At 36.4% G+C, this 21,133-nt stretch overlaps 2 protein-coding genes across 3 annotated transcripts; one reads left to right on the forward strand and one right to left on the reverse strand.

Annotated features, from left to right (window-relative positions):
• The first annotated feature begins 326 nt into the window (after positions 1 to 326).
• Positions 327 to 16,603, forward strand: Gycbeta100B (guanylate cyclase soluble subunit beta-1-like). Of its 2 annotated transcripts, XM_028173958.2 has the most exons (15): positions 327 to 490; positions 1,100 to 1,124; positions 1,211 to 1,284; positions 1,564 to 1,664; positions 2,716 to 2,834; positions 3,510 to 3,665; positions 3,997 to 4,150; positions 5,405 to 5,559; positions 5,667 to 5,798; positions 6,400 to 6,482; positions 7,395 to 7,565; positions 8,763 to 9,000; positions 9,457 to 9,594; positions 10,267 to 10,424; positions 14,893 to 16,603. In XM_028173958.2, exons 2-15 carry the CDS (start codon positions 1,122 to 1,124, stop codon positions 15,014 to 15,016), a joined length of 1,806 nt encoding a protein of 601 aa, XP_028029759.1. In that variant the 5' UTR covers positions 327 to 490; positions 1,100 to 1,121; the 3' UTR covers positions 15,017 to 16,603. The 2 variants fall into 2 exon arrangements, with proteins under 2 accessions (XP_028029759.1, XP_089595949.1); XM_089739823.1 differs by lacking the exon at positions 1,100 to 1,124.
• On the reverse strand, positions 10,920 to 13,514 carry stops (SOCS domain-containing protein stops). The gene is made up of 3 exons (XM_028173961.2): positions 13,118 to 13,514; positions 12,130 to 12,363; positions 10,920 to 11,738 (listed from the first exon to the last, which is right to left on the reverse strand). Exons 1-3 carry the CDS (start codon positions 13,245 to 13,247, stop codon positions 11,077 to 11,079), a joined length of 1,026 nt encoding a protein of 341 aa, XP_028029762.2. The 5' UTR covers positions 13,248 to 13,514; the 3' UTR covers positions 10,920 to 11,076.
• Positions 16,604 to 21,133: the final 4,530 nt, after the last annotated feature.

The raw sequence follows: 21,133 nt of genomic DNA on the forward strand, positions 1-21,133 counted from the left end.
TAATTATCCTACAAGTTTTAAGCAACAAAAGCGTAGTTCTAAAAAAAATGTTTATAACTTAAGTTCAGGTTTACGAATTCAAATACAACTATCGCCATCTATGGTTGAATAGACAAACAAATACTGTGCGAAAAACTATCTAGATGTCGTTACCGGTATGAACATTAAAATACAAGAAAATGCCTAAAATGAAATTGTTAACTAAATAAAATATTGCAAATATTATTGATTATATATAAGTTATATTTCTTTAATATTCAAGAGTCGTTCGATGTTCATATTTTGAACAATGCCTCATTAGTTGACCCTGGTTTTACGTCAGTGTGCGCCTGGCTTCTGGCGCGGATGGTCGTTGTTAAAGAGACTGTATTACATTATTCTAAAATATTATAAACATCAAGTATACTGATCGAGTACTGTAAGGTTTCAGTGAAGTAATATTATTATCATTACATTCTTAAAGTACACTAGCATTTTGTTTGTGGAAAAGGTATGTATGTAAGAGCTTAAAGTGTTTTGTTTTCTGTAAAAAAAAAACAAATTTGTAGAGAAATATTTACATTCTGAACAAGAAAATTTTATAGGGTCACAATGATTTTTTATTAGTATAAACATATTTTATTTTGGATTATATTTTTTTGTTATTCTTAAGTTGTTGCTGAGATTATTGTTATTAGATATTTTTAGTAATCCCGAATTTGTTTCAGAATTGTTAGAGTAAAAAAACATGTAAAATTTAAGAATTGTATTTTCAAATAACATTATTTTAGGACAAAACAGGAAACTACGCCATCTAGGGGGCAGTAAAAGAGTTTTCAACATGTATTCTCATCAGATTTATGTTTAAGCGCCCTCTATCCGAGGCTTTTAATTTTTTAGTTTCCCTAGTGATTCTGGGTGAAGTTTTTCACACAATTTCATAGGAACAAACAATATTTTCATTCGGTAGGCAGCGGCTTGGCTCTGCCCCTGGCATTGCTGAAGTCCATGGGCGACGGTAACCGCTCACCATCAGGTGAGCCGTATGCTCGTCTGCCTACCAGGGCAATAAAAAAAAAAAAACATTACTTTATTGAATCAAAACACGTTTTATTTTCAGGTTAACCAGTCAAAGCGCGAAGATGGTAAATTATATTCAATTTTTATTTACTTTTTTATTTAAAGTTACCCGGGTACTGAAAAATAATTTAACTTGACTTTTTGTTTTCAGTATGGGTTCGTTAATTACGCTCTTGAGCTGCTCGTGATAAAAACATTTGACGAAGAAACATGGGAGACTATAAAGTGAGATAATCCTTCTCTAACTTAAAATGACCATAACTTGCTTTCGTATACTGAAGAATCCTTTAGCACAGTTGTGATTTGAAGCACAATAAAGCGGAAATGAGTCTCAAATAGCGTCACTTCTATATCTACAGAATTTATAGTCACTAAACGGCATCGCAAAAACATTCTGCCAATAATTAAATAAAATTTCCTAACCACTGCATACTACTGTACCAGTCGTAGCAAACTATAGTATTGGCTATTGTGAAGTTTTCCTAATCGTATTCTTCTTTATAGGAAGAAAGCCGACGTAGCGATGGAGGGTAGTTTCCTTGTGCGGCAGATTTATGAAGATGAAATCACGTATAATTTGATCACCGCCGCTGTGGAGGTTCTGCGTAAGTATTTATTATTCCTATTATTATTTTTATATTATCATCGAAAATTTAGTTTGTTAAAGACAAATACAAACGTTTTAAGATTGTTTTTAGATAGATAAATAGCGATCAAGGTATATATTTTTGTGTTATTAAATAGGTACACATTTTTTCAGTCCATTTACTGGGAAAAGGTCTTATCTTTTACCAAGAATGTTTATCTCACTGCATTATAAAGACTATTTGTCTAGAGTCCGATTGCTACACTTTTTGGCAGATTTTTATTTTTTATTTTTATTGCTTAGATGGGTGGACGAGCTCACAGCCCACCTGGTGTTAAGTGGTTACTGGAGCCTATCGGACATCTACGACGTAAACGCGCCACCCACCTTGAGATATAAGTTCTAAGGTCTCAGTATAGTTACAACGGCTGCCCCACCCTTCAAACCGAAACGCATTAGGTACTGCTTCATAGAAATAGGCAGGATGGTGGTACCTACCCGCGTGGACTTACAAGACGTCCAATCATTAGTAAAAAATCCGAGCAGCGAAATGTAGTTTATTTCAGTCTGTTAATTTAGTGTTCTATCAGACTTACGTTCAGGTAAACGTGTAAGAATGAGAATGATAATAATGGAATTTAGCATCTGTGGAAGTACACAACTTTGAGAAAATGAAAATATTTCGTTGGACGTTCGGGTTCTTCCAAAGAATCTACTAAAATCTCATTTAAGCCCCACAGTTTTATAAGTAATTTCGTTTGATTTAACATTTCATTCCATGTCCAGCTTGAATTAGCTTTTCATTTATTTTCGCTCTGCTTGGTTTTATACAGCAAAGCTTATCATAATTGAAGATAAACTTATAATTGAAGATTTTATAAATTGGACGCTGGTATTATTGATATCGCCAATAACCAGTTGCCATGCGTTTAAAGAGAAGTACAAAAAAAACAACGGAGCTGCCATAACTACTGTGGGTTCACTTCGAAGCTGGATTCACTGTTTTTTGTTTAAGTTTCAATCGGGCTGTTGTGAATAATGCTCATTGAATTTTTTTATTTTTTTATTAGAAATCCCAGCCGACGCGATTTTAGAGCTGTTCGGGAAGACATTCTTTGAGTTCTGCCAAGATTCGGGATACGATAAGATACTTCAAGTACTCGGAGCGACGCCACGGGACTTCTTACAAGTAACTATTGCCCTAGCTAGTATTTTTTTTCCTTTTTTTTTTAACCTATGCTGATAGCCTTGAGAGGCTATTTCAACTTCGCCCTAACATGTAGGTGAGCTCACGGGGCTAAAACCGGAGTGTTACTAACACTGGCCCTAGCAAGAGCAGTGCTTCGCAGAATCTACGACTACATTACCATTCATAAACATTTTCTATTTTATGTAATTTAATTTTTTTATACATTTATCTAATAGTAAGATTACAATTTCTTGCCAATTCTTCTGAGTGATAAAACTTCAATCCGGTCATAAGCCCATTACAATTGAAAAACTCTTATTTTAAACTCTTATTTTAATGATGAATTTATGGAAAACCCTACATACATTTTTTTTAAGGTACGTACGGGGCTTTATTCCCATCAATAATTACGCAATAATTTTATTTCCTATTTGATTTTTATTACACGATGTGTTATTTATTACACGATGTTTATTACACACTCCATCATTCAATTAATTTGTAAATTTGTGTCAACTACCTACATATTTCATTAAAAAATTTTATAGATGCCCTCGGGGGATTTGAACACTGGTACAGTCGTATCACTCCTTACGAGTGCACCAAGCATCTTATCCTTTAGGCCATGATGACTTTGTTAAGCTATACTTGACTTACCTAATATTTTTCTAACAGAACCTAGATGGGCTACATGATCACTTAGGCACGTTGTATCCTGGCATGCGGTCGCCTTCCTTCCGATGCACCGAGAGACCTGAAGACGGGGCTTTGATTCTACATTACTATTCAGATAGGCCAGGGCTAGAACACATCGTCATCGGAATAGTAAAAGTAAATGTTTTTAATAGCATTTTGGATTTTATTCTACGTTCACATACCTTCTCTATTATATTTTTATATACCTACTTCATTAAATTTTACTCTTTTAAATGGTCTTAATTGAAGATTTGAAACAAATATACGAGAAAGTTACTTTGAATTACTAGCAGCAAAAACAACTATGAAATAGTCGTCAAAAATATACTGAAGATGAGGTAAAAATAATTTCGTCCTCCAAAAAAATAAAAACACTTAAAACAACACTTTGTTTTTTATTTACCTTTTTAAATATGAATATTAATAGAAACAATACGAATCACGTGTGTATAAATTACTGTTTCAGACCGTAGCAAGCAAGCTTCATAACACGGAAGTCAAAGTGGAAATCCTGAAGACTAAGCAGGAATGTGACCACGTCCAGTTTTTGATCACCGAAACTTCTACGACCGGTCGAGTTTCTGCTCCGGAAATTGCCGAGATTGAAACTTTGTCTCTTGGTTAGTCACATATTGTTTTCAACCTTCAACTATTCCAACAAAAGCAGATAGTTTACATACCTACAAGACAACTACAAGCTAAATCCGGTTTAGGGCGACTTGATTCAAATATTGCAAAATATGCAACAAAATTTGCTGGTATAAATAAGTGGGAGAGTTTTATATATAAAAACTTTCTGGTGGTAGGACCTCTTGTGAGTCCGCGCGGGTAGGTACCACCACCTTGCCTATTTCTGCCGTGAAGCAGTAATGCGTTGCGGTTTGAGGGGTGGGGCAGCCGTCGTAACTATACTTGAGACCTTAGAACTTATATCTCAAGGTGAGCGGCGCATTTTATGCTGTAGATGTCTATGGGCTCCAGTAACCACTTAACACCAGATGGGCTGCGATCTAAGAAATAAAAAAAAACCTATCCCTGAAGAACATATACAATATATCACTCGTTGCAATGTAAACTAATAAGCTCAGAAAACATACAAAAAAAATATATTACTTAAAATACATAGAAGCCTTAACCGTTATGAAGTAGATGTAGCCACATGTGGACAGCATTGTACAAATTATGAAATATGTTTCAATTAAGAAGATTAAAAATTCAAGAGGCTTTTGTTTGGTTTTTGCTTAAGATATAAGGCTCAATCTTCGCTTTTAGCTTTTGAATAGCATTTATTCAACTTCGTTTCAACTCTACTCTACTCAATTACCCCAGACATAGGTAACATAGCGTCGTTGTCAAACCAAAATCTGCTATGTGCACTTTTTGAAATTTTTACTTTTTGACCTTTTCGTATAGTTCACAGCCCTATCTACCGTATAAAAAAACCGTTATGTGTCTATAGCTTTAATATTTATCTATAGCTTTCATTTGATATAGTTCTTAAAAATTCACCTTCATATAAAATTTTATACGAAAATGTTTTTACTCGTTAATTCAAAATAGAGTTTTTTCACATAGCAGGTTTTGGTTTGACAGCGACGATAAGCTTCTCGAGGTTGTAAGAGCCTGTAAATATTGGCACTGGATAGCAAAAGTGTGTTTGCAATTTTATTTGATTATCCTTTAAAATAAAATGAATCATTTTTCTGCATAAGTAACCAAACTCATACTGCATCATTCTGTCTTTACCATGTACCTGTTTATATATTTCTTGTCGTTTGCTTCCAGCTTTCAAATTAAGTTATATCTGAAAATGTGCCTTGAATCGTATAGAAAAACATATTAAAACTGTCAACGATATTTTGCTATTATTCCAGAGCCAAAAGTCAGTCCTGCGACATTCTGCCGTGTTTTCCCATTCCATTTGATGTTTGATCGTGAACTGAACATCATTCAAGCTGGAAGGACCGTTTCTCGTCTCCTACCGAGGATCACCAGACCTGGATGCAAGATTACCGATGTCTTGGATACGGTAAGCGGAACCTAATAAAGAATAGATATAATATTCACGGACCGTATGGAGTGTTTGCTTGTGGGCCGTAAAAGCAATAAAAACATTTAAATCGTTCCTTATTGCAGGTGAGGCCGCATTTGGAAATGACATTCGCTAATGTTCTGGCCCATATCAATACCGTGTACGTGCTGAAGACGAAGCCAGAGGAGATGAGAGCCACCGATCCTCAGGAAGAGATTGCGTCTCTTCGCTTGAAGGTTTTTTTTATGATAAATTAGAAAACAGATCCACTCCGCTACGTGACTGTCCCATTGATGGTTCACTGTCCACTTGATCGTTCTGGTTAAAGGAGCTCACTGATCGCCTTCTCTCAAATTATTACTGAATCACCAGTCATGAGTTCGAACTCTCAGCTACTAAACTACTAACAAAATGCAAGAAATACACAGATCTGTTGCAATAATTTGCTTATCGCCTGTCACAAGTTAACAGCAATCCCAATATAACCTTTCGTGACATGTACCGACTGAGTTTTTCGCTGGATTTTCACAGCGGGTCGCGATTCCGATACGGTAGTAGATTCATTCGCGAAGCAGTTGCTCTTGAGCTGTTAGGTCTCCTTCTGAGGCGCTCAGGCAGCTCCTAGTAAATCCCACCCCTCCTGACGGAGCCTTTGCTCGCCCACCTGTCCTGGTAAAACTGGAAAGGCCTCCGAGCCACCAGTAATCCTTCAATCATAAAAAAAACATACACTGTCGTTCTGTCTCTTTCTAGTATGTAGCGTTAAATGTTCAACGCAACCTTGTTAGAAGTCACTTTAGAAGTTTCACTTCGAAAGGCTGTATAACTTTGTTTTAGGGTCAAATGCTCTACATTCCTGAAACGGATGTGGTAGTATTTCAATGCTACCCGAGCGTTACCAACTTGGATGATCTCACGCGGTAAGCAAATCTGTAGTATTACCAGTAAAAATCTTCTTCAGTTGTATTGCGTTTTCAGACTTTCTATGTATTACGTTATTAGAATTATAGACCACGTTTTTTAACGTTCATATTAGTTTGACCTATAAGTATATACATATATTTATCGAATTATTTTAACATCATTTTTACCAACTTCAAGACGTACAAAACTTTATAATTTCGACATGAAATATCGATAATCATACAATTTAGTCTAATAAATCTCGACTTGGAAAACCAGTATAAAAATGACAATTTTAATTTTAATATTAGTTATTATTATAGGGTATATTTTTAGTTTTTAAACATTTTGTACGATTCGAAGTATATATAAGTATATAAGTAGGTATTCGAAGTATATATAACACAAAGGTCCACAAGTATCTAGTATCATCTATATATCTTTTTCTTCTTCTTCTATCTTCTATATATATAAAAATGAATTGCTGTTCGTTAGTCTCGCTAAAACTCGAGAACGGCTTTACTGATTTGGTTAATTATGGTCTTGAATTATTTGTGGAAGTCCAGGGTAGGTTTAAAAGGTAGATAAATATGAAAATGCTCGGAATTAAATAAAAATAACAATTTTGTTTTTCCTTTGATGTGTCCCCCGTCGGACGGATTCCTTTTGTTTGTTTTAAGTTTATTTTATACAAAAGTTTAGGTCTTTTATTTCTCGATTTAGGCACTACGAAGTCTGCCGGGTCAGCTAGTTTACATACATTTATTTATTTGTATGATTCGAAGCATGTTCATATATACAGTACAAATGTCTATGACTATCTAGTATCAATTCCCAGAAAATTCTAGACTAGTTAGTAGACTTAGAAATGACAATGCTCAGTGTTCAATGCTATTTAAGTATTTTAACAAACGCTCCATTTGCGTTAGTCGTGGACTCTGCATTTCGGACATTCCACTTCATGACGCGACCCGAGATCTCGTACTCATGTCGGAACAGTTCGAAGCTGACTACAAACTAACGCAGAACTTGGAAGTGCTGACCGACAAACTCCAGCAGACCTTCAGGGAACTGGACTCGGAGAAGCAGAAAACGGATAGGTATTTATGAATTTAAACATAATTATTGCAATATTCTCGTTCTCTCGTTCTAACCCTAATAGTCTTTTTCATGGGCACTATCAATACCGTCTAGCTAAAATGAAAATCTGAAATTGAATTCGCAGGCCTGTTCATATTTTTTTGTTGCTTAGGTGAATAAATGAATTGCGGTTTACCTGGTGTTAAATGGTTAGTGGAGCCTATATATATAAACAACCTAGATGCCGCCAGCCACCTTGAGATACGAGTTGTAATTCTCAGTTTTTACAGTACAACGACTGCCCCATTCTTCATACCAAAATGCGTTTTTTTTATTGCTTAGATGGGTGGACGAGCTCACAGCCCACCTGGTGTTAAGTGGTTACTGGAGCCCATAGACATCTACAACGTAAATGCGCCACCCACCTTGAGATATAAGTTCTAAGGTCTCGGTATAGTTACAACGGCTGCCCTATCCTTCAAACCGAAACGCATTACTGCTTCACGGCAGAAATAGGCAAGGTGGTGGTACCTACCCGCGCGGACTCACAAGAGGTCCTACCACCAGTAATTACGCAAATTATAATTTTGCGGATTTGATTTTTATTACACGATGTTATTCCTTCACCGTGGAAGACAATCGTGAACGTTTGTCAAGTACGTATTTCATTAGAAAAATTGGTACCCGCCTGCGGGATTCGAACACCGGTGCCTCGCTCAACACGAAGGCACCGGGCGTCTTATCTTTTAGGCCACGACGCCTTCAAACTTCAGACACGTTACTGCTTCACGGTAGAAATAAGCAGAGTGGTTATTTTTACAGTGAAGTGGTACCTGCCCGTGCGAGTCCATAAGACCCCCTACCACCAGAAAACAAGATATAGAAAAAAATCAATATCTCTAAATAAATGTATTGTGAGTCTCCGGTCATCGTTCTCGTCGAACCCGTCGCTTGCTACGAAAGGCTCGATGAGTAAATTAACCCTCAGACACAGCCCACTGAGTTTCTCGCCGGATCTTCTCAGTAGGTCGCGTTTCCGATCCGGTGGTAGATTCTGCGAAGCACGGTTCTTGCTAGAGTTCGTGTTAGCAACGTCGTCAGGTTTGAGCCACGTGAGCTCACCCACTAGTTAAGGTTCCGCTGATATAGCCTCTCAAGGCTATCAGCTTAGGCAGGAATAAAAAAAAAATACGAGTCGCGCTATGTTTCTGTTTTAGACTTCTGTACTCAGTTTTGCCGATAAGCGTAGCGACAGAGTTGCGTCATCAACGTCCAGTCCCGGCACGTCGCTATGATCCGGTCACTCTCCTCTTCAGCGGAGTCGTGGGCTTTGCCAACTATTGTGCTAGGAACTCTGACCATAAGGGAGCTATGAAGATTGTGAGGATGCTGAATGACCTGTACACAGCCTTCGATGTTCTCACGGATCCGAAGAGAAATCCCAACGTTTACAAGGTACAGTGCTGTTTTTGGAGTAAAGCAAGTGAAAACGGCATGATCTCTAAGCATTTAGTCAACGAAAATAAGGTATATCAGTTAACTGGATAGGTCGTAATAATAGGTTATTAAGCTCATTTATCCACAACTTACTAAGAAGGAACAGCATAATGGAAGTTCAAATGTTTGGATAAATAATCTGCATACCAATTTTGCAGTTTATGAAAAAGAATACAAGATTTGTATAAAATATTATTATCAGTTTGGTTATTTTCACTTTAATTAATGCACCTTTTTTTTTACCACGTGATTCTCTACACCAACCTTGGTTGACTGGTAGAGAATGCCTCAGGCATTAAGTCCACATTGTACTTGTGTGCATTAAGTTAAATAAATAAATAAATGTAATAGTTCCGAGTTTTTTTTATGTAAAGGCTTTTATTCCAATTTGTAAATCATTTTTAAAATGCATAGGTGGAGACAGTAGGAGACAAGTACATGGCGGTGTCTGGTCTGCCGGAGTACGAAGTGGCCCACGCGAAACACATTTCTCTTCTGGCTCTGGACATGATGGATCTGTCCCAAACCGTGACCGTTGATGGAGAGCCTGTGGTATGTTCGAGGACTTCGGGTGTTTTTTTTTAATACGCTTTTTTTTATTAGCTTCAGGTGTATGTAATGGAATCTTTGAACATGAATTTGTCCCCCTTCTAAACGTCAGATTAACTCGAAATTTGGTATACTTATTAAGGAGCGATGACAATTCAATATTTATAAAAAAAAGATATTGAAAAAATAGAAATTCAATAAAAAAATGAAAAATAAATAATAATCTAAAAAACTAAAAAAAACGCTTTTATAGAAAATCCAATTAAAAAATAGAAAATAAATTTTAATTAAAACTAGTGTAAGAAAAAAATATTTTATTGTAAAAAAGCGGAGGGTGCTTTTCAGGATATTATCAAAATAACCCTTCTACTCATATCTGTTCATAAAATATTTATAACTACTGATACCATGCACCCCAGGTTGGATTTATTTTAATTTAATTAAATAATAGATGTAGCATTTTCATCGATTTCTGCAAGTCGTCTTATATAACTAAAATTACTTTTATGATTTAATCTCGCCTTAATTTTGTTAATTTTATTATTCATTATTTAGTATTTAATAAAAAATATATAATTAATTAAAGACATTAAAATCAATTCGACGGGGTAGCCGTTGTCGAAAAATAGTACTTCAGTCTTAAATATTACGTCTCAGTGTTGTTTTATCTTCCAGGGTATCACTATAGGCATTCACTCCGGGGAGGTCGTGACAGGTGTGATCGGTCATCGCATGCCTCGCTATTGCCTCTTCGGCAACACTGTGAACCTGACCAGCCGCTGCGAAACCACCGGCGTTCCCGGGACCATTAATGTCAGCGAGGATACTTACAAGTAAAGGATTTTTTTGTTGTCCCTTTACTCGGGTCTACCTTTTTTTTATTGCTTAAATGGGTGGACGATCTCACAGCCCACCTGGTGTTAAGTGGTTACTGGAGCCCATAAACATCTACAACGTAAATGCGCCACTAACCTTGAGATATAAGTTCTAAGGTCTCAGTGTAGTTACAACGGCTGCCCCACCCTTCAAACCGAAACGCAATACTGCTTCACGGCAGAAATAGCCAGGTGGTGGTACCTACCCATGCAGACTCACAAGAGGTTCTACCACCACCTACCTGGTTTTGAGTTCGGTAAGATTTCAGTTAAGCGCTTAGTTTTCTAAGAATTAACGTGAACTATGCAGAATTGACCCTTATGGAGAGCATTAGGGAAGTCTGCACCCAGCAATAACAGTACTAGCCTTTCGATTGATGATGAGCGATTGTTTTTAGATTTTCGATATCACTCTCGTCTGCTTAAGATGTGTTTAAAAAAAAAGAATTTCAATTATTTTTGATGTTTATTCTGTTTTTAGTTCAAACAGGCAGTTCAATTACTCTATCATAATATTATTAGCATTGTGTTGATTTTAACCATCTTTGCTTTAAAATAAAAAGCAGTGGAGGGTTCATCAATCACCAATGCAGCTACACGCATTAAAAATTTAATCATCCAATAAATCTAAATACTTCTTCAACGAATCCGGGACGGGTAACTTTTCTATACCGAACGGCAATTCGAAATTGCGCCACAATGTCTCTCTCACTTTGCATCTGCAAATGTGCTTCAATTCAACCGGTTTTAAACCACACCTCGTGGTCGGAATCAAATGGTCCTCTAAAATTTCTCCATACTTTTCGAGTGCCAGTTTCCTTTGAAAATTATACCCTTCAGGTAACTCAAGGTATTCAGAAGCGTTTTCATCAATCGTGAATGTTATCCTCTCAGTAGCTCTCAGAGCTATTTTCAAACATGAAATCAATTCGTATGGATATTTTCTGTTATATTCCAATAGCTTATCTAATATAGATTCTATTGGATTTGTTGATACTTTATCTGCGGTTATCTTAGCGCCGAACCTTAGTAGTATCAGGAGTATTTCCGACGCTCCCATTTGAATGACGACTCTGACTGGAGAAGCTCTTCCGCAGCTTTCTAAAGGAACGTCTATGAAGCGATACTTTTCATTATCTTCTATGTATTCCAAACAGGCGTTCGTTGCATGATCTAAGAAGAAAACTAAAGCGTGAATGTTTTCTTCCCTGTTCGAGAAATCCGATTTCCATCCAGCCAAAAAATACGGTGCTGAGGTGCCAAAAATGGCTCCTGGAATGAACAAATATCAAAATAACTATTTACGATAAGTAATAACGATTTTGACGACAAAATTACGACGAATTTACAAAAACCAAAGTGCCTAAGTATAAGTGCCTAAACATGGTTTGTGTAATTTTTTATGTAAATATGTACATAACTGGTGGTAGGACATCTTGTTTACTGGTGGTGGTGGACCTCTTGTGAGTCCGCTTGGGTAGGTACCACCGCCCTGCCTATTTCTGCCGTGAAGCAGCAATGCGTTTCAATTTGAAGGGTGGGACAGCCGTTGTAACTATACTGAGATCTTAGAACTTATATCTCAAGATGGGTGGCGCATTTACATTGTAGACGACTATGGGCTCCAAAAAAAATTATTTATTTAAGACTAAAGAAAACCTACCTAAAAATATCCTCTCGAATGTACGTTCACATGCGTACAATTCGTCCAATAGAGCAGCTACAGTCCCATTGTCTTTCAGGCCCCAATCAAAGGCCAATTTTATAGCTATATACAGAAGATTGTGATATTTTCCCATAAGACATACATCACCGTTGTCAGATTTCCGATCGTTGTGGTACTTTATTGCTGACAGAACAAACTTTTTGCATGTTACATCGTCTGACTTATTCTGTCCTGAAAATTTTGCAAAACAATAAAACGGAGCTTAAAGTTTTTATTATTTGAATGCAACTTAGATCTTAATAGTTTTAATTATGTGCAATGATACTAAACGACTTCAAACTATTTTTTCTGGTAATGTGAATGCTACTTTACTGGAAGGGTATCTTGTGAGCCGAAAGGATAGGTAGCCTCACGATATTATAATATGTATTTCAGTCATGAAGCAGGGCAGCCGTTGTATTGTAAAAATTGAGACTTAAGATGGGTGGCGGCATTACGTTGTTGATATCTATGGGCTTCGGGGAACAATTAACGCCAGTTCGGCCGTGAGCTCGTCCACCCATCTTAGCAAAAAAATATATTTTGCCAGACACATAATAAAATGAGATTGAACATAACAATTACCCCGAAGCCCAAATGCTAAATTTCTTAGTAACGATACTCAATCGCGGTTATGGGAACCCATACTACCTGGGTCTTATTGGTAAAAATAAAATCAATAAGCAAACTACCCAAGAAATGAATATAAAAGGTAATACATTAAATTAGAGTGAAGATCGTTATGATAAGTATTTTATCCTTAATTATTATTATACTTAAGATCAATATTTTGTACTTAAAAACGACTTGATCCGCTGACACTATTTATGTATACAAATTCAATCAAAAAATACAAATCCCTTGTTAGTGATTTCTATTTAATAGAAAAACATGAAAGGCTTATCTGAGAAGTCTCTGTTGTTTAGAAAAAAAATATAAGTACAACCTTTAGCACAGCCGTCGATAACAGTATTGAAATATTCAACAAGTTCCTTCCTTTTGACTCTACTGATCAAAGCATCACGATCTAAATTTTCGAAAACCTCTTCAAAATACAATTCCATGAATGCGTCCATTTGCAGCAGATTTATAATTTTCGTTGTCCATTTAAAAAAAACATACTTTCGTGAAACATTAAATTTTAATGATCCCAAACTTTAGATGAGTAACTTCATTATGAATTTGAAACTTTCACGAATGTCTGCCAGGTATTTTCTCTTTTTGTATACGTAACTAAAACATTAAATAATGAGGTCCTATCCAATTTTTTACTAACGAATTGAAAACCTTTTTGCAAATATTAATATACGAATGATACGTTCTATGCAAAACCTCAAGGGTGAATGATGGAAATACATCAAAACAACTCGGTCTTTTCATTTGGAATCCATTGAAGTGTCCGATAATCTACTTATGTCTGTTGTAGACTAAAGAAACCATACATACGTCCACATTTATGTTTCCAAAGCCATTGTATTCGATTTTTTTTGTGAAATAACGAACTAGTTGCTTGGTATTTAAGAAACAAACAGATAATACTTTATGGCTTTTTGATTATTAATTGAAGGAGACTGCTGGACATATCAAGGTTTGCCATAATTACCTTCACCAAATCGGTGGTCCATCTTGTGGGAAGCCTATCAATGCTGCACGTTTTTTTTTTTGTTGCCCTTGTAGGCAGACGAGCATACGGCCCACCTGATGGTAAGTGGTTACCGTCGCCCATGGACTTCAGCAATGCCAGGGGCAGAGCCAAGCCGCTGCCTACCGATTGCAATGCCAGTCGCTTATCAATTAATATCGCGTATCCCAACAATTCAATTTAGCAAATTCTTAATATACATAATAATATCTCGTTCGTTTTAAAGATGATCTTTAAGTTTGATTTGCCAATGCCAATTTCCAAAGTCGTTAATTTTTAGAAAAATAGTCATTAATTGTTATAAAAATTAGAAATTTAGTTTTAGACGAAGTCTAAAAGTGGCACCTCTGACAGAGAAGCTGAAAAGTGCGCGCTTGGGATGGTATGGACGTGTGATGAGACGAAATGAAAATGAGGTTGGTAAGAGAGTGTTGACTATGAATGTGGAAGGATATAAATAAAGGAAGATGTAGACCTAAGAAGAAATGGATGGATTGCGTGAAAGATGATATGTGTAAGAGGAGAGTGAGCGAAGAAATGGTATATGATATAGGAGTATGGAAGGAGAAAAACTGTTGCGCCGACCCCAGCCAACTCGCCGAAGGGCAGGAGCAAGAAGAAGAAGAAGAATTGTTATAAAAATATTTTTGCGTGAAGATGTAATTAATTTAGTGGACCCGCCGCATAAAAATAGTATAAATGTCTAAAGGTGTAATTTCGCGCCAACATCATCTTCGCCTTTTCGGAGAACCAATTATGCTATGTATCATTTTGTTGTTTGGCCCTATGAGGCTTTAACGAATTATTAAACAATATCGACATATTTTATAGTAACAAAGCCTTTATTAAGGCTTTTTTTTTGGGGGAATCAACTTAAACCTTCAGACATTGCAAACTTGCAAACGCCTGCTTGATGATTGGTCACCGTCGCTCAGGGTCATCAGCAAAAAGCACAGCGGCTTGTCCACTTCAAGCCTTATCGTTTCTGTACATCGCGATTTTAATTGCAGATACCTCTTCCATCCGAACGATTTCCTCGAAGGCTGTTCAGTGCTTAAAGACTTCAATTACTCTTTCAGCTATCTCATGCGCGATGACAACCACGATGACCAGTTCGAGCTGACGTACCGCGGTCACGTGACCATGAAGGGGAAAGCCGAACCGATGCAAACCTGGTTCCTGACACGGAAGACGATTAATTAAATAATTTATTACAAAATTCTCACATTAAATAATATGTTTTAAAGTTCTCGTAGATCACATACAATCATTTTGTGTTCGGCTGAGAATAATGGGAAGTGTTTGTTTTTAGAAAGTGATCACGAATCGTCGATATAAAATAAGTACTAGTTTAAAAAAACTAAAAAAAATCCCGTTTTTTTTTGTTTTTTTTAACTTTTTTTTTTAATTGAATTTAATTTTTTTCTTTTTTTTTTAAATATTGATTTGTCATCAGTCCTTAATAAGTATACCAAATTTCGAGTTAATCAGACGTTTTGAAGGGGGTCAAAATCATGTTCAAAGATTCCGTTACATACTAACATAATAATATAACAAAAGCGTATTAATAAGAACGAGTTACGGCTTAATTTCTACGGCTTAATAGCGAGAGCATTCTAAAAAGGTAACATGGTAAATAACTGATACACAAGATACAGATCATAACACCTTCAGAATACTTGCAGGAAAAAAAAACTTTATCTATGGTAATCGAGAAAACTGCTTTTCAAAAGTCAGATTAAGAAACAGTAAAAGCGAGAAATCAAAGCATTATTATTATTATCATAACATTTTTCATGGATGTTCGTGAAAAAGTATATAAACACGTGCTTAGAAGTAGTTTTAAGGTTCATTGTCTATCGAAAAATATCATACATTCAGTTTTAGAACAAGAGTAATATTATGTCTTAGACAAAAATAATTTAGTAGATGTCGGTGTGATCAGCGTTCACATAAAATTATATTTTAATGCGTTAAAAAATTTGCTGATATTCGTAATCGTTAAATCAACAGTTTTAATATCCACACCTTTAGAATTGTAATCGAAGTAAGATGCTTTGTACGATTGTGTCTACGATGTGTTATTTGCTTTCGCCAAAAATTCTCAGCTTCCATTAAATTATCTTTTGTATTTACTGTTGAATTTTAAAGCTGTTTGTTTATGTGTGATTTAACTCTAGTCAATTTCAATAAATTTTATCTAGACTGGAATAAAGGCATTCATAAAAATGCTCCGAAAAGAATCTGCCTACTTTTAAGATCAGTGTGCTTAGTGCGAGTTTTATAGGCCTTTCCAGTTTCACCAGGATAGCTGGGCGATCAAAGCCTCTACCAGGAGGGGTGGGATTTGCTAACAGCCCAAGCGCCACCGAAGGAGACCTAACTCGAGAGCAGCTGCTTCGCGAATGAATCTATTACCGAATCGGAATCGCGATCCGCTGAGAAGATCTAAGGAGAAACTCAGCGGGCTGATGCATGGGTTAGATTGCACGTCGAACTCTTTGTCGAGTTCGACGAGTACGGTTACCGGGGTTCCTGAGCCTTCTCCTAGTGTTAAAGCTAAAGGCGTCTAATGTAAGAATTATTGGATCTGATCGATGCATAAGGACGTATCCTTGAATAAATTGTGTTGTAGAGATTTTTTAAATAGCGACATCTATCGTTGTTTTGTAGTAATAAATATTGGTAGAAAATGAAGCTGCTACTTACTGTACTGCTCATTGAAATTCGTATCATATTAACACAATTGTATCTTCTAGTCCTAGTATTAAAATATATAACTACAACAAATCGGTCTTTCATTTCAGTAAACAAAAAAATCGCAGCAAAGACAAAAACGTGAGAGAAAAGACATTAAATCGACAACAATAATTTCTTAGAAAATATTGCTGTCTAAGAAATCGATTCAAAACTTTCAAATATCAACGAACTATCATTAAATCCCAATGTAGAAGTAAAAATGTGTCTGGAAAGAAGCGATAACAGTTTGTATGTACACTTATCAACCAGCCTTCTTGAAGAGCGGTGCCTCCGTCCTAAGAACTGTCATTCGTTTTCGTTTGCTAACGTCAAGAGAAGATTTTTAAATTGTTTTAGGACAACAAACGTAATTGGTGCACTTAATATTTCTCTTAGCTCGATCACCCTGTAGTCGTCGTGGCCTAACGAATAAGGCGTCCGGTGCATTCGCGTTGAGCGATGCACCGGTGTTCGAATCTCAGGCGGGTACCAATTTTTCTAATGAAATGCGTACTCAACAAATGTTCACGATTGACCACCACGATGAAGGAATAACATCGTGTAATAAAAATGAAACCCGCAAAATTATAATTTGCGTAATTACTGGTGGTACCTCTTGTAAGTGCGCGCGGGTGGGTACCACCACCCTGCCTATTTCTGCCGTGAAGCAGTAATGCGTTTCGGTTTGAAGGGTGGGGCAGCCGTTGTAACTATACTTGAGACCTTAGAACTTATATCTCAAGGTAGGTGGCGCATTTACGTTGTGGATGTCTATGGGCTCCAGTAACCACTTAACCCCAGGTGGGCTGTGAGCTCGTCCACCCATCTAAGCAATAAAAAAATAAAAAATAAAAAAAAACTACAAAAGGTATCAACATCTCAACTATTTTTGTGGCGAAGCAGATATGCGTTCCGATTTGAAAGGCTTTTTTTCATTACCTTTAGGGGCAGGTGAGCATAAGGCGTCACTCATGGACATTAGCAATGTCAGGGGCACAGTCAAGACTCGTTAAGACTCGACAAGATTAAAGAGTCAAGACTTTGCCTGCCGCTAAGTACTCTCCAGATACATATACAATATAATTAGAAATTCGACCTCACGCCTCAATGTGGTGCGTTTATATAATATCCACGGACTCTATTAACAACTGAACAACGGGTAAATCGTGAGATCATTCATACACTTGTGTAATAAATAGGAAAAAGCACTCTCTCTTCCGGTTCATAGCTCATTATGAAAGTGAACACAATGCATATTAATTAAATCCTTAAACTATTTCATTATAATTATTGATTTCAACTTCTATATTACTAATAAAACAAATACTTTTATAATAGTATGAAATTTTGAAATTGAAATATAAAAAACTAATTAGCTAGATAGCTTTAAATTTCCTGATAGCTCAATAAACAAGCCCTTTTCATCTCATGACGTTGTGGAATGCGTAAAGACAAAGGGAAAGATCTTCCGGGTTATATTGCTCGGTAGACCGACGGTCCGTATGTTTTTTGTCTCATCCTTATGCTGATAGCCTTGAGAAGCTATATCAACGTTACCCTAGCGTGTAGGTGAGCTCTCGGGGATCAAACCGGGGGTGTTGCTAACACTGGCCCTAGCAAGAGCTTCGCAAAATCTACCGCCGGATCGGAAACGCGACCCACTGAGAAGATCCGGCGAGAAACTCAGCGGGCTGTGTCTATAGGTTAATTTACTTAACTTTATATTAATACGTGAAGCAAAAACTTTGTATCCCTTTTTACGAAAATTACGCGGACGGAGGAGTATGAAATTTTCCTCACTAATAGAGAATTTAGAGAAGAAGTGTACAATGCTAATATTTTTTTAAAATAATGCATAAAAGATACACTAAATCAATAAAAAAAACATTACACACACTACATACCATGTATTTGACGCACACACGCATATTTTGTTCCTGACGTCTGTGGTTAAATTGAGAATAAATTAAATATTGTTTGTCTTTGTTAATATTTTTTATAGTGTAGTCTTGGCGAAATTTGTGACTATAGAAGTATAAAACACAATCATAACAGTGTACAAGCTTACAATTCCAATTCATTATAGTCGAATTTCGACTACTGCGGGACCTCTAGTTTACTTAACTTTACGAGTGCATGGCGCAGAACCCAAACTGCTCATCGGTTAATAATTATTTTCGGTAATGAAGTCCAAGAGGCGTTTCCGAAGTAGTCGGCCCTATCCGTGTGTTATTGTCGGAACTTGTATACCTAAAACTATATTATATACAAGCTTATCTTGAAAATGTCGTAAGCGTGATTCAGGCATCTGTCAAATATCTCGTGTTCTGTGATGGTTACCGCCATAACGTCATCGCCATTGAAGTAGGCTGTTTGGTATAAATCGCCCAACCGTTGTTCACAATAAAAAATGTCAATTAACACGCGATATTTTTTTTTTTTATTGCTCTTGTAGGCAGACGAGCATACGGCCTACCTGATGGTGAGTGGTTACCGTCGCTCATGGACTTCAGCAATGCCAGGGGCAGGGCCAAGCCGCTGCCTACAAACAAAACTGTTAAACAAAACAATATTTATTTTATTTTATTATAATTCCCAAGACGGTCGGAGAAAAAAATTAGACATTCATAATGGAAAAAATGCTGTTTTTTTATATATACATAAACAAAGACCATACCGTTGTATTATCAAACTGCTAAAAATAATCACCGAAGTGGAATGTTGTCTGGCGACCTCCAACGTCCGCCTGTCGCGATCTCGCCAATACATAAACGTGTTTATGAATGTTTGATTTCTCGAATACTCCGATCGAAACTCGACGATGATGTTTTTTTTATCGCTTAGATGGGTGGACGAGCTCACAGCCCACCTGGGGTTAAGTGGTTACTGGAGCCCATAGACATTTTGAAGTCGTCGTGGCCTAAAAGATAAGACGTTCGGTGCATTCGTGTTGAAGCGATGCACCGGTGTTCGAATCCCGCAGGCGGGTACCAATTTTTCTAATGAAATACGTACTGCACAAATGTTCAAGATTGACTTCCACGGTGAAGGAATCGTGTAATAAAAGTGAAACCCGAAAAATTATAATTTGCGTAATTACTGGTGGTAGGACCTCTTGAGAGTCCGCGCGGGTGGGTACCACCACCCTGCCTATTTCTGCCGTGAAGCAGTAATGCGTTTCGGTTTGAAGGGTAGGGCAGCCGTTGTAACTATACTTGAGATCTTAGAACTTATATGTCAAGGTGGGTGGCGCATTTACGTTGTGGATGTCTATGGGCTCCAGTAACCACTTAACATCAGGTGGGCTGTGAGCTCTTCCACCCATCTAAGCAATAAAAAAAAGAAAAAAAACCATCTACTGCTTCACGGTAGAAATAGGCAGGGTGGTGGTACCTACCCGCGCGTGCTTACAAGAGATCCTACCAGATGTTCTATGCTCTCACAAAGAAATATTTTGCTCGATCGAATTACAGTGTAACAATACCAGGATATGGACAATAGAGTCTTTCTTCGACCTTAGAGTCAGTAAGATACTCCAAATTTTTAAAACAAAGTTAAGTAAATGCTTAATTTTTATAAATACTAATTGTATTTAATTTCTTTTTTTTTTCTAACGAACATTTTCTTGTAACCTAACTTCTTAACACTAAATTGTTCATGAATTTGTCCGCCATTAATACAATACGTAAAGCATATTATATTAAGGATACCAATAACCTATTCGTAGTAATATAAAATGAACGTAAATGCGTCGGTACTTATATAGTCAAAAAAATGTATGAGTTGAATAAACTTTCTCGGAGCCATTCTAAGAATATTTGCTCACAATTTCCTTAAGGCGCAACATTATGGCACACAGTACTAAATCTAAAAATTAATGTCAGTAGACTATCGACTACTACTCTTCAAACCAACGATATCGTATCAAAGTTAAGCTCGGAATGGATTCACGTAGTTACATATGTAACAGATGTAGCTTAACAACTAAAAAAATACGCTTAAGTAACAAACCGAACTCACAAATAATCTCCTTTTTTTATCTTGTTCATACTGATTAAGATAATAGAGCGAAGTTATAATATTTTATACTGTGATCGGTTCTTGATGCTTGTGCAAATTTTCAAGTCAATCAAATGTCCTAATAATACTGCCAATAATCTGGACTGCCTAATAATGCAACACCGGACACGTGTGCATGTTGAGCGCTCTGGATCCAAACCAGCCTTTAGGGTAAAGTGGTTTTGACATTAATTTTGAGTTTTTGTTTTGTTATTATTCTTAAACTTTTTGTGATATTATTATTATTATTGCTTTTGTTCTATTCCGAGACTGTAGTTATTGTTTTTATTTAATTCTGGTATACTATATTATTATGAAATGTTAATGAATGTAATATGGATGCAATATCTGAAGTAAATGAAATAAATAAATAAAATAAAATAAATGCTAATAATGTCTGTTACATACATATTAATGACGTTCAAAGATTCCGTTACAAACAAACATACCAAGATAACATAAGTATGTTAAAAACAGTACAACGCTACTAATCTATATATTAATACGTGAAGCAAAAACTTT

The sequence above is a fragment of the Bombyx mandarina genome, chromosome A1 (genome assembly GCF_030267445.1).
Source record: "Bombyx mandarina strain Sakado chromosome A1, ASM3026744v2".
NCBI classification, from domain to species: domain Eukaryota; kingdom Metazoa; phylum Arthropoda; class Insecta; order Lepidoptera; family Bombycidae; genus Bombyx; species Bombyx mandarina.

Coding starts and splice junctions, on each gene's coding strand:
- Gycbeta100B (XM_028173958.2), top strand. Junction 1,285..1,563: donor GAAACATGGGAGACTATAAA/GTGAGATAATCC, acceptor TCTTCTTTATAG/GAAGAAAGCCGACGTAGCGA. Junction 9,001..9,456: donor GAAATCCCAACGTTTACAAG/GTACAGTGCTGT, acceptor TAAAATGCATAG/GTGGAGACAGTAGGAGACAA.
- stops (XM_028173961.2), bottom strand. CDS start 13,247: ATGGACGCATTCATGGAATTGTATTTTGAAGAGGTTTTCGAAAATTTA. Junction 12,364..13,117: donor TATCGACGGCTGTGCTAAAG/GTTGTACTTATA, acceptor CAAAATTTTCAG/GACAGAATAAGTCAGACGAT. Junction 11,739..12,129: donor ATTCGAGAGGATATTTTTAG/GTAGGTTTTCTT, acceptor TGTTCATTCCAG/GAGCCATTTTTGGCACCTCA.